This window comes from Heterodontus francisci, chromosome 3, assembly GCF_036365525.1.
Source record: "Heterodontus francisci isolate sHetFra1 chromosome 3, sHetFra1.hap1, whole genome shotgun sequence".
Lineage (NCBI taxonomy): Eukaryota > Metazoa > Chordata > Chondrichthyes > Heterodontiformes > Heterodontidae > Heterodontus > Heterodontus francisci.
The window spans coordinates 200812377-200825303 of NC_090373.1; the positions used below are offsets into that span (position 1 = coordinate 200812377).

The following is a 12927-nucleotide window of genomic DNA, read 5'->3' on the forward strand; positions in this document are numbered from 1 at the left end:
ATCTTGTATCCGTATCTCTTAAAGGTGTACCCACAAAATAATAGAAAACGCAGTCTATCGCTCTCATTCTTTCAGCCACCAGCTCAGATACTAACACTGTACATAGGAGGGTAATTTAGAGGCAGAATCTACGTGTGGTGAGATAGCATAGCTCCAGCCAGGGCACAGAGAAAGGGGATTGGAGCTGCCAACTTGCCAGAGGGTGAGGATCGCACACAAGTTCTGCTGCAGAGGACTCAGCTGAGGATTTCAATGGGCTAGCGCACAGAAAATATTTGTAAACCATCGTTAGATTTCTTCATTTGTCAAAATAGAAACTGCCAGATCAATCAGGTTGACCAGACTTGTTATCAACTGCTTTTAAATGTCATCAATAAATATATATGTACCCTAATCATAACATACCTCTGAAAATAGTCCTCGCATGTTTGATGGACCCTGTCATGAAAGACACCCATTGTTGCCACCAGTTGGTTTTTGACCTCGTCTGAGCAAGCAATGTAAAAACCAGAAAGGAAATAGCTAGAGACAGCAACCAATGCCTCCCTGGGCCAGCAACTGAACCAATCCATGGTGCAACCTGAGATGAGGCCAGGGAACTTCAGTGCACGTGATCGAAACTTTTCACCAACCTACCACCAAAACAAAAGGAACAGTTGGCTAAGAAATATGCATACAAAACTCTGTATTTTTTCATAAACTAGTCACCCTACTATCATACAAAAGGCAAACTACTGTGCATGCTGGCTATCTGAAATATAAACAAAAAATACTGGAAATACTCAACAGGTTAGGCAGCAGCTGTGGAGAAAAAAAAGTTAACAGATTGAATTTTAAGCCCCAAAAACGTGTAAGGGTCAGATCACATATTACATTTAAAAAAAATCTCAAAACCCTACCCCAAGGTAGGACAAGAGATGGCCAACCAAACCTCTCCCAGGAGTTAGGTTGGCAATTTAAATATTTTAATGAGGCTTTACAGGTTTAACACAAAAAGCAGGAAAAATGCCATCCAATCAGTCTACTCTCAATGATCAGCAAAGTGATGGTAACTGTCATTGACAGTGCTAACAAAAGGCAAATGATGAGCAATAGCCTGCTCACTGATGCCCAGTTTGGGTTCTGCCAGGGCCACTCAGCTCCAGACTGCATTACAGTCTTGTCCAACCATGGACAAAAGAGCTGAACTCAAGAGGTGAGATGAGAGTGACTCCCCTTGATATCAAAACAGCATTTGACCAATTGTGGCATCAAGGAGCCCTAGCAATACTAGAGTCAATGGGAATCAGGAGGAAAACTCTCCACTGGTTGGAGTCATACTTAGCGCAAAGGAAAATGGTTGTGGTATTTGGAGGCCAATCATCTCAGCCCAAGATATTGCTGCAGGAGTTCGTCAGGTTAGTGTCCTAGGCCCAACCATCTTCAGCTGCTTCATCAATGACCTTCCCTCCATCATAACGTCAGAAGTGGGGATGTTCGCAGATGATTGCACAATGTTCAGCACATTCCGCAGATAACGAGCAGTCCACGCCCTTATGCAGAAAGACCTGTGTGCAACATTCAGGCTTGAACTGATAGGTGGTAAATATCATTCCCAGCTGCTGTCACCCTGAGAAAGGACAGCAGGCCCCTGTTCCATGGAGCCACTGCCACCCTTCTGAGCCTCAGCAATCCTAATAATCTGTTGGAGGACAGGTTATTGGACTGCTGTGACACTCCGCAAGTCCCTTTGAATACTGATATCCATATCCATGACAGCAGCAGTCTGATCTTGCATGACATCAGTCTGAACTTCCACTGCAACACTCAGATTTTTATGGAATGTTCCATTTCCCACACTTCTGCTCTCACCCCTTACACTGTCCAGGAACTATGATATGGTTCCCCTTGTCCTCAGCTTTCACCCCAGCTGTCCCCACATTTAACGGATCCTCCTATACCATTTTCCACCACCTCCAGTGTGAAGGCACTACTAAACACATCTTCCCCTCCCTTCCTCTTTCAGCATTCTGAAGGAACTGCTTCCTCCACGACTTCCTGTTCCACTCATCAACTACCCCCACCCATCACCCCCTCCCCTTCCCATGGAATGATCCCAAGCAAGCGCAGGAGATGCCCTTTTAGCTCCTCCCTTCCAAGGCCCAAAACACTCTGATTTACTTGTGCTTGCCATGTGCATTTTCTATAATCTTGTCCACCTGTACTACCACCTTTAAATACAATATATCTGCTCACCCAGATCTAGTTTATGTCCTCCTTAAATTTCCTGCATTATTCCTCACAATTTGCCATAACCAGTAATTTGGTATCTATAGCAAATTTCAATATCATTCTTCTCATGCCTCTGGCCAACTCAGTTGCATAAATGGAAAACAGAAGAGGTTCAGAAACAGAAGTTCTGTTTGACTGAGTGCTGTGTGACAGAATGCTGAACTCAGGAATTTGGTAAGTGTGGGAATTTCAAGGGTTGATCTCTTTCTAAAATCGACTCAAGTTTGCATTTAGCATTTAACTTAACTTGAACATTAAATTGTAGTTTCTTTCAGTCTTAGTCAGTGGTAAACAAGCTGCTTGCTAATGACAGCTGCAGTTAGTTAAGTAGCAGTCAGTCGGGCTGGTCTCAGGTCTCTGGAATTCCAGCTGGTATGACAGCAGGAAGTTTTGCTCATGCACAAAGTATGTAGCACGAAGTTCTGCTTGACTGAGTGCTGCAAGACTGAATGCTTAACTTGGGAATTTGCCAAGTGTGGCAAATTATATAATCAAGGATAGGGTGACTGAACACCGAGAAAAATTACAGTTAATCAGGGACAGCCAGCATGGATTCATGACGGGAAGGTTATGCCTGACAAATCTCCTTGAATTTTCTGAAGAGGTGACTAAGGTAGTGGACTGGGGAATGTCTATGGATGTTATTTATATGGACTTCCAGAAGGCATTTGATAAAGTCCCACATAAGAGACTGTTAACTAAGGTAAAAGCCCATGGAGTTGAGGGCAAATTATTGACAGGGTTAGGAAGATGGTTGAGTGGTAGGTGACAGAGAGTGGGGATAATGGGTAAGTACTCTGATTGGCAGGTTTATTTTTTAATCATTCATGGGATGTGGGCATCGCTGGCCAGGCCAGCATTTATTGCCCATCCCTAATTGCCCTTGAGAAGGTGGTAGTGAGCTGCCTTCTTGAACTGCTGCAGTCCATTTGGGGTAGGTATACCCACAGTGCTGTTAGGAAGGGATTTCCAGGATTTTGACCCAGCGACAGTGAAGGAACGGTGATATAGTTCCAAGTCAGGATAGTGTATGACTTGGAGGGGAACTTGCAGGTAGTGGTGTTCCCATGTATTTGCTGCCCTTGTCCTTCTAGTTGGTGGAGGTCGTGGGTTTGGAAGGTGCTGTCTAAGGAGCCTTGGTGCATTGCTGCAGTGCATCTTGTATATGGTACACACTGCTGCCACTGTGCATCGGTGGTGGAGGGAGTGAATGTTTGCAGATGGGGTGCCAATCAAGCGGGATGCTTTGTTCTGGATGGTGTCGAGCTTCTTGAGTGTTGTTGGAGCTGCACCCATCCAGGCAAGTGGAGAGTATTCCATCACACTCCTGACTTGTGCCTTGAAGATGGTGGACAGGCTTTGGGGAGTCAGGAGGTGAGTTACTCGCCTCAGGATTCCTAGCCTCTGACCTGCTCTTGTAGCCACGGTATTTATATGGCTACTCCAGTTCAGTTTCTGGTCAATGGCCAATGGTAGGATGTTGATAGTGGGGGATTCAGCGATGGTAATGCCATTGAATGTCAAGGGGAGATGGTTAGATTCACCCTTGTTGGAGATGGTCATTGCCTGGCACTTGAATGGCGTGAATGTTACTTGTCAAGTAACCCAGCCCAAGCCTGGATATTGCCCAGGTCTTGCTGCATTTCTACACGGACTGCTTCAGTATCTGAGGAGTCACGAATGGTGCTGAACATTGTGCAATCATCAGCGAACATTCCCACTTCTGACCTTATGATTGAAGGAAGGTCATTGATGAAGCAGCTGAAGATGGTTGGGCAGAGGACACTAACCTGACGAACTCCTGCAGCAATATCTTGGGCTGAGATGATTGGCCTCCAAAAACCACAACCATATTCCTTTGTGCTCGGTATGACTCCAGCCAGCGGAGGGTTTTCCCCCTCATTCCCATTGACTCCATTTTTGCGAGAACTTCTTGATGCCATACTTGGTCAAATGCTGCCTTGATGTCAAGCATAGTGACTCTCACCTCACCATTTGAGTTCAGCTCTTTTGTCCATGTTTGAACCAAGGCTGTAATGGGGTCAGGAGCTGAGTGGCCCTGGCGGAACCCAAACTGAGAGTCACTGAGCAGGTTATTGCGAAGCAAGTGTCGCTTGATGGCACTGCTGATGACACCTTCCATCACTTTACTGATGATTGAGAGAGGGCTGATGGGGTGGAAATTGGCCAGGTTGGACTTGTCCTGCTTTTTGTGTACAAGACGTACCTGGGCAATTTTCCACATTGCAGGGGAGATGCCAGTGTTGTAGCTGTACTGGAACAGCTTGGCTAGGGGCGCGGCAAGTTCTGGAGCACAGGTCTTCAGTACCATTGCCGGAATATTGTCAGGGCCCATAGCTTTTGCAGTATCCAGTGCCTGCAGTCGTTACTTGATATCTCGCGGAGTGAATCGAATTGGCTGAAGTTTGGCATCTGTGATGCTGGGGACTTCAGGAGGAGGCAGAGATGGATCATCAATTCGGCACTTCTGGCTGAAGATTGTTGCAGATGCTTCAGCCTTATCTTTCGCACTGATGTGCTGGGCTTCCCCATCATTGAGGATGGGGATATTTGTAGAGCCACCTCCTCCAGTTAGTTGTTTAATTGTCCACCACCATTCACAGCTGGATGTGGGAGAGCTTAGATCTGATCCGTTGGTTATGGGATCACTTAGCTCTGTCTATCACATGCTGTTTACACAATTTGGCACGCAGATAGTCCTGTGTTGTAGCTTCACCAGGTTGACACCTCATTTTGAGGTATGCCTGGTGCTGCTCCTGGCATGCCCTCCTGCACTCTTCATTGAACCAGGGTTGGTCTCCTGGCTTGATGGTAATGGTAGAGTGGGGGATATGCCAGGCCATGAGGTTACAGATTGTGGTTGAGTACAATTCTGCTGCTGCTGATGGCCCACAGCACCTCATGGATGCCCAGTTTTGCATTGCTAGATCTATTCGAAATCTATCCCATTTAGCACGGTGGTAGTGCCAAACAACATGATGGAGGGTATCCTCAATGTGAAGGCGGGACTTCGTCTCCACAAGGACTGTGCGGTGGTCACTCCTACCAATACTGTCATGGACAGATGCATCTGCTGCAGGCAGACTGGTGAGGACGAGGTCAAGTATGTTTTCCCCTCTTGTTGGTTCCCTCACCAACTGCCGCAGACCCAGTCAAGCAGCAATGTCCTTTAGGACACGGCCAGCTCGGTCAGTAGTGGTGCTACCGAGCCACTATTGGTGATGGACATTGAAGTCCCACACCCAGAGTACATTTTGTGCCCTCGCCACCCTCAGTGCTTTCTCCAAGTGGTGTTCAACATGGAGGAGTATTGACTCATCAGCTGAGGGAGGGCAGTAGGTGGTAATCAGCAGGAGGTTTCCTTGCCCATGTTTGATCTGATACCATGAGACTTCATGGGGTCCAGAGTCTATGTTGAGTACTCCCAGGGCAACACCTTCCCTCCTGTATACCACTGTGCCACCACCTCTGGTGGGTTTGTCCTGCCGCTGGGACAGTACATACCCGGGAATGGTGATGGCAGTGTCTGGGACATTGTCTGTAATGTATGATTCTGTGAGTATGACTGTCAGGCTGTTGCTTGACTAGTCTGTGGGACAGCTCTCCCAACTTTGGCAGAAGCCCCCACATGTTAGAAAGGAGGACTTTGCAGGGTCGACAGGGCTGGGTTTGCCGTTGTCGTTTCCGGTGCCGAGGTCGATGCGTGGTGGTCCGTCCGGTTTCATTCCTTTTTATTGACTTCGTAACGGTTAGATACAACTGAGTGGCTTGCTAGGCTATTTCAGAGGGCATGTAAGAGTCAACCACATTGCTGTGGGTCTGGAGTTACATGTAGACCAGACCAGGTAAGGACAGCAAATATCCTTCCCTAAAGGACATTAGGGAACCAGATGGGTTTTTACAACAATCGACAATGGTTTCATGGCCATCATTAGACTAGCTTTTAATTCCAGATTTATTAATTGAATTCAAATTCCACTTTCTGCTGTGGTGGGATTTGACCCCATGTCCCCAGAACAATACCCTGGGTCTCTGGGACTGGTGGTGTCCCACAGGGATCTGTGTTGGAGCCTCAATTATTCACATTATTCATTAACGACTTGGATGATGGCATAGTAAATCATATATCCAAATTTGCTGATGATACAAAGTTAGGCAGCATTGTGGACAGTCGAGATGATAGCATAAAATTGCAAGGAGATATTGACAGACTAGGTGAGTGGGCAAAACTGTAGCAGATGGATTTCAATGCGGGCAAATGTGAGGTTATCCATTTTGGACTAAAAAAGGATAGAGCAGGGTACTTTCTAAATGGGAAGAGGTTAAGTACAGTGGATGTCCAAAGAGACTTGGGGGTTCAGGTGCATAGATCTTTAAAATGCCACGAGCAAGTGCAGAAAATAATCAAAAAGGCTATTGGAATACTAGCCTTCATATCCAAAGGATTGAAGTATAAAGACACAGAGGTTATGCTGCAGCTTTACAAAACCCTGGTTCGACCCCACTTGGAGCACTGTGAGCAGTTCTGAGCACCTCACCTTAGGAAGGATATATTGGCCTTGGAAGGAGTGCAACGTAGGTTTATGAGAATGATACCTGGACTACAGGGGTTCAGTTACAAGGACAGATTATACAAATTAGGCTTGTTTTCGTTCGAATTTAGAAGGTTAAGGGGTGATCTGATTGAAGTCTTCAAGATATTAACAGGAAAAGACAGGTTAGATAAAGATAAACTATTTCCACTGGTTGGAGATTCTAAAACTAGGGGTCATAGTCTAAAAATTAGGGCCAGACCGTTCAGGAGAGATGTTAGGAAGCACTTCTTCACGCAAAGGGTCGTCGAGGTTTGGAACTGTCTCCCACACGCAAAGGGTCGTCGAGGTTTGGAACTCTCGCCCATAAACAGCAGTTGAAGTTGGAACAGTTGTTAATTTTTAATCTGAGATAGATTTTTGTGAAGCAAAGATATTAAGGGATATGGGCCAAAGGCAGGTAAATGGAGTTAGGCCGCAGATCAGCCATGATCTCATTGAATGGCGGGACAGGCTCGAGGGGCTGAATGGCCTACTCCTGTTCCTATCTTCGTATGTTCCTGTGACTTACTGGGGTACACAAAGTTAATGCAGAGAAAGGGGCCTTGACCGACAGTACAGCAGATCAGACTGCAGCACTAACTTCAGCTGTAAAGCCAAATACAAAAACCAATGTGAGGTTAGGCGTTGTGAATAAGATACCTGAGAGTTATCGGGAATTCTTGTTGAAAGGAAAAGTAACTCCTAATCCCACATGATTATCATTGACAAATCACAAAACAAACAGACATAGAACTTCTTATTAGATGGATAACTAAACTAGAAACAATACTGAGTTAACATTTTGTGGTTATGAACTTCTAGCACTGCTGAGGAACTGACCGGAGAGAAGCAGAGGACAACGTGCAGATTTATCCTGGCTCTTTTTATAAAATATTCATATAGATTGTCAAAGGTGGGAGGGATACGAGGGGCTTCTTTCTTCATTGGTGCAATCAGGGATTGAGTAATCTCATCAAGTTCATCCTGAGCAAATAAGTTTGACACCTATCAAAGGAAAGCACAACAGCAATTTAAATATACCATATTTCAAATATGTTATTGGCTTCAATTTTGATCTTTTCAGATGGCTTATTGTCATTAGTAAATATTTATTGTTCTAGTTAGTTAGTTATTTTGCTAGGTTTACTTAAGCATTGTAATGCTTGAAATAGCAAATACGATAGAATTAATTGGATTGAGTGGGCATCTGAACTCACAGAAACGAATGCACCATTTAAGACAAGTAACTATTTTCAGCTTTAGATTCAGGATGCGTTTCTTATGTCCCAGTTACATCACTGAACAACTTAGGAGACCTACTGGTATTTCTGAGCATCTCTAGGAATTATGTCCAGACTGCCACGAAAGGGTTTGGCATAGGATTCATTGAATCATACAGACAATACAGAAGGAGGCCATTCATCCCACTGTGTTTGTGTTGGTTTTTTTGGAGAGAGAGTTGCCAACTCTGGTTGGGCAGTTTCTGGAAGGTTGCATAACATGACCTCCAGCTGCCAACTATCCCTTCTTGTGATGTATAAACTTAATTGCCTTACAGCCAATGAGGCACTCTTTGGCGTGTAGTCACTGGTCTAATGTAGGGAACATGGCAGTCAATTAGCGCAAGAAGGGGCATTGGGGCTAAATCTCCTGTTTTTCTTCGAAATAGTGCCATGGGATCTTTTATGTCCATCTGAAAGGGCAGACAAGGCCTCGGTTTAATGTCTAATCTGAAAGACGGCACCTTCAACAGTGAAGCACTTCCTCAGTTTCACTGCAGTGGCAACCTTGATTTTTTTGTGTTCAAGGCTTGGAGTGGGACTTGAAACCACAACCTTTGACTCAGAAGTGAGAGTGTTGCCAACTAAGTCACACCTGGCACACATTCACATTCAAGCTCTCACCATACTGATTTGTCTTTCTCAGATCCAACTGATGTCCTCACACTTTCTACATTGAATTTCATCTGCCAAAGTTCTGGTTCAGAAGCAACTCAAAGTAAAATTTTCTGTGGACTTCACATAGCAGCCCTTGCTTAAAGTCCTCAGCCTCTGTTGTAAAGCTTGACCTTTGAGTGAAACTTCCCTTTCATACTGCAGAATTTGAATCACTGCAACAAGGTCAATGCTTTGCCTCTGGCCAAATTTTACTCCCCTCTCCAGCATAAACAAGCAAGAATTTAGTTGTGTTGGCAGGGTTGCCGGCGCTGGACCAAAAAGATGGTGAGAATCCACCCTCGGCCATTTGGAGCTCCCTGGCTCGATTCTACGGTGTCCAGCCAATTAACAATCCCCAATCAGAGGGCTGGCATCTCAGTAGTATCGGCAGCGACACTGGAAGTGGTGGACACTGCCAGTGCTACAAAAGCACTTGGAACCAGGCCCAGCGCTGGAGACGCGGACCCAAGTTAAGTGAGGCGGTGTCACCGGGTCCAGACCAGCAGGTTCCAGACCAGACGTGAGCCGGCAAGATGGATACAGAACTGGCTCAGTCATAGAAGACAGAGGGTAACAGTGGAAGGGTGCTTTTCTAAATGGAGGGATGTGACTAGTGGTGTTCCGCAGGGATCAGTGCTGGGACCTTTGCTCTTTGTAGTATATATAAATGATTTGGAGGAAAATGTAGCCGGTCTGATTAGTAAGTTTGCAGACGACACAAAGGTTGGTGGAGTTGCGGATAGTGATGAGGATTGTCAGAGGATACAGCAGGATATAGATCGGTTGGAGACTTGGGCGGAGAAATGGCAGATGGAGTTTAATCCAGACAAATGTGAGGTAATGCATTTTGGAAGATCTAATACAGGTGGGAAGTATACAGTAAATGACAGAACCCCTAGGAGTATTGACAGGGAGAGAGATCTGGGCGTACAGATCCACAGGTCACTGAAAGTGGCAACACATGTGGATAAGGTAGTCAAGAAGGCATATGGCATGCTTGCCTTCATCGGTCGGGGCATAGAGTATAAAAATTGGCAAGTCATGCTGCAGCTGTACAGAACTTTAGTTAGGTCACACTTGGAATATTGCGTGCAATTCTGGTCGGCACACTACCAGAAGGGCGTGGAGGCTTTGGAGAGAGTACAGAAGAGGTTTACCAGGATGTTGCCTGGTCTGGAGGGCATTAGCTATGAGGAGAGGTTAGATAAACTCGGATTGTTTTCAATGGAACGACGGAGGTGGAGGGGCGACATGATAGAGGTTTACGAAGTTCTGAGTGGCATGGACAGAGTGGATAGTCAGAAGCTTTTTCCCAGATGGAAGAGTCAGTTACTAGGGGACATAGGTTTAAGGTGCAAGGGGCAAAGTTTAGAGGGGATGTGCGAGGCAGGTTCTTTACACAGAGGGTGGTGAGTGCCTGGAACTTACTGCCGGGGGAGGTGGTGGAAGAAGGTACGATAGCGACGTTTAAGAGGCATCTTGACAAATATATGAATAGGATGGGAATAGAGGGATACGGTCCCCAGAAGTGCAGAAGGTTTTAGTTTAGACAGGCATCAAGATCGGAGCAGGCTTGGAGGGCCGAATGGCCTGTTCCTGTGTTGTACTGTTTTTTGTTCTTTGTTCCGGCAATGGGGGGGCAGGTGGGCGGACAATGAGAGCAGGGGAGAGGGGTTCAGGGAGCTGCTTGCCAGTGGGGACCCTCCATGGGCCATAGATTGCCTATGGAGGAGGGACCCCCTCCCCCCACCTGCACAACAAGCCTGCGGAGAGGTCGCCTCATTTCACTGGGTGACCTTTCAGCATGGTAGAGGACCCCTGCCTCTGGTTTAATCCCAACAATGGCAGGAAGAGGCCCTTAAATGGTTGCAAGTGGGCCTCTTAAGGGCCTTAATTGACCTCTGGGTGGGAAGGCCATCATCGATCTGTCCATTCCTCCAACTTTATTGCATTGTGACAGGAAGGCGATGGGCCCTCCACATCTCCCGTTGCAATTCTACTGGCCCCCTGGCCTCCTAACCTGACTTCGGAGTCCTCATTTAATCCAGCACCCCATTTGCACTCAGAACACGCCAACAATTTCATAAATTGACTGATCCCAGGATTCAGGACAGGGGAACAATTTCTCTTTTATATTCCAGCTTGTTAATACCTTAATATATAAGTATAAATAATATAGCCAGAATTTTTAAATCTACTTCGTGGATGCGATAATAAAAACTGATGACTGAACTTGCAGCCTAGAGCAGGAGAGGACAGCAAATGGAGAGGAACGATTTCAAGTGGTGGATGGATGTTGAATTAGGAGACAGATGTCGAGTAAGTGTGAAGAAGTGATGGTTATATAAAAGCTAAGTAATTAAATACCTCTCCAGAAGAGAGTACATTGTTGAGATACTCTAGGAAGGACTCTTCTTTTATTTCATTATCAGTGAATATGAAAGTGATTCCTTTCCCGTCTGCCCCAGCTGTTCTGTACAATATCTTCAAGTCATCCATTAGATTGCTGACATTATACGCTCTGAAACAAAATGACACATATTACAATAACAGCAACAACTTGCATGTATACACACCTTGAACATCGAAAAAGATCTCAAGGAAGGGGAAATTGGGACAGCTGCCCAAATATTTGATTGAAGAGGTGGGTTTGAGGTGATGAGATAGAGGGAATTAAGGAGGGAATTCCAGAGCATAGAGTCAAAGCTCACTTCAAGTGCAGTGATTGGTAAGTATAGTCCAGTATAGTCCTATAGGGTCTCCAGTATCATTGTAGTCTGCTGCCAGCTCCACAATTCCACCATCAGAAAAGGACTAAATCGAATGGACCTGGAGGGAGACAGGAAATGTGACCCTTGGCAGCAGGACAACAGCCTGAGAAGGCTGCTCAGGAGAAAGTCCATAACTGGGAAAAAAAACCTTTGTCACCTGCCAGCCAAATAGAGGAGCTACTGTGTGGAAAAAATATGTACGCAACTACTTCATTTAAAAGGAATCTGGCTTATCCGATAATGAGCCTCAACCAAAGACATGAAACTCTGCCTGGGATTATTTAAATACTAAAATGAGGTCACTTTTGCCATTATGGCAGCCATATTATTTGCACCAAGACATTTATCTGAAAATATTGCGCCTCCAAAATAGGTTATATAAGTCAAGCATGTTCTTTGAGCCCATTCCTGCGACTTGAGAGGGACCACAAAACCAACAGAGCCTCACAAAATTGGAGCTACTGCATGGTCAAAAATGTCCATCACTTCAAAATTTAGTGATCAAATTATTGCACTGCAGGAGGACTAAACACGGCTGCTTAGAAATTCCTTGACGGTTTACCCAGTCTCATATTGTCACTCCAATAGTCTTATGTCTTAGGCAGTCCCTCAGATGTGTACGCACACGTAAGCATCGTCAGCGTACTGCAGCTCGATGACAGAAGTTGGGGTGACCTTGGTTCTGGACTGGAGGCAATGTAGGTTAAATAGTTTCCCACTCGTTCTGTAGTGTAGATCCATGCCAGCCAGGGAGCTTCATGGAGATGAGGGAGAGTGTTGTGGTGAGGAAGATGGAAAAGAGCATTGGTGCGATGACACAGCCTTCCTTGACCCCCGTTTGCACTAGTTTTAGGTAAGTGGCAGATCCATTGGCAAGGATTACAGTTTGCATGTCGTCATGTAGTAAGCGGAGGATGATGAAGAATTTTTCTAGGTAGTCAAATTTGAGGTGGACGTTCCATAATCTGTCCCAGTTGATAGAGTTGAAGGTCTTTGTGAGGTCAAAGAAAGCCATGTATAAAGCGTGATGCCACTACCAGTCGCATCTTCCCCTCCCTTCCCCTGTCAGCATTCCGAAGGGATCATTCCCTCCGCGACACCCTGGTCCACTCCTCCATTACCCCCACCGCCTCGTCCCCTTCCCATGGCACCTTCCCCTGCAATCGCAGGAGGTGTAATACCTGCCCATTTACCTCCTCTCTCCTCACTATCCCAGGCCCCAAACACTCCTTTCAGGTGAAGCAGCGATTTACTTGTACTTCTTTCAATGTAGTATACTGTATTCGCTGCTCACAGTGTGGTCTCCTCTACACTGGGGAGACCAAGCGCAGACTGGGTGACCGCTTTGCGGAA

General features: G+C 45.8%; 1 protein-coding gene across 1 annotated transcript in view; it reads right to left on the reverse strand.

Moving 5' to 3' along the window:
* Positions 1-12927, reverse strand: part of LOC137367179 (dynein axonemal heavy chain 8-like) — a 2062041-nt gene that overhangs the window by 487843 nt on the left and 1561271 nt on the right. Inside the window, exons 88-90 of the mRNA XM_068028615.1 lie at positions 11171-11324; positions 7707-7871; positions 406-632 (exon numbers count right to left, since the gene is read on the reverse strand). Of these exons, the coding sequence (XP_067884716.1) occupies positions 406-632; positions 7707-7871; positions 11171-11324 (546 nt within the window). The remainder of the gene's footprint in view (positions 1-405; positions 633-7706; positions 7872-11170; positions 11325-12927) is intronic.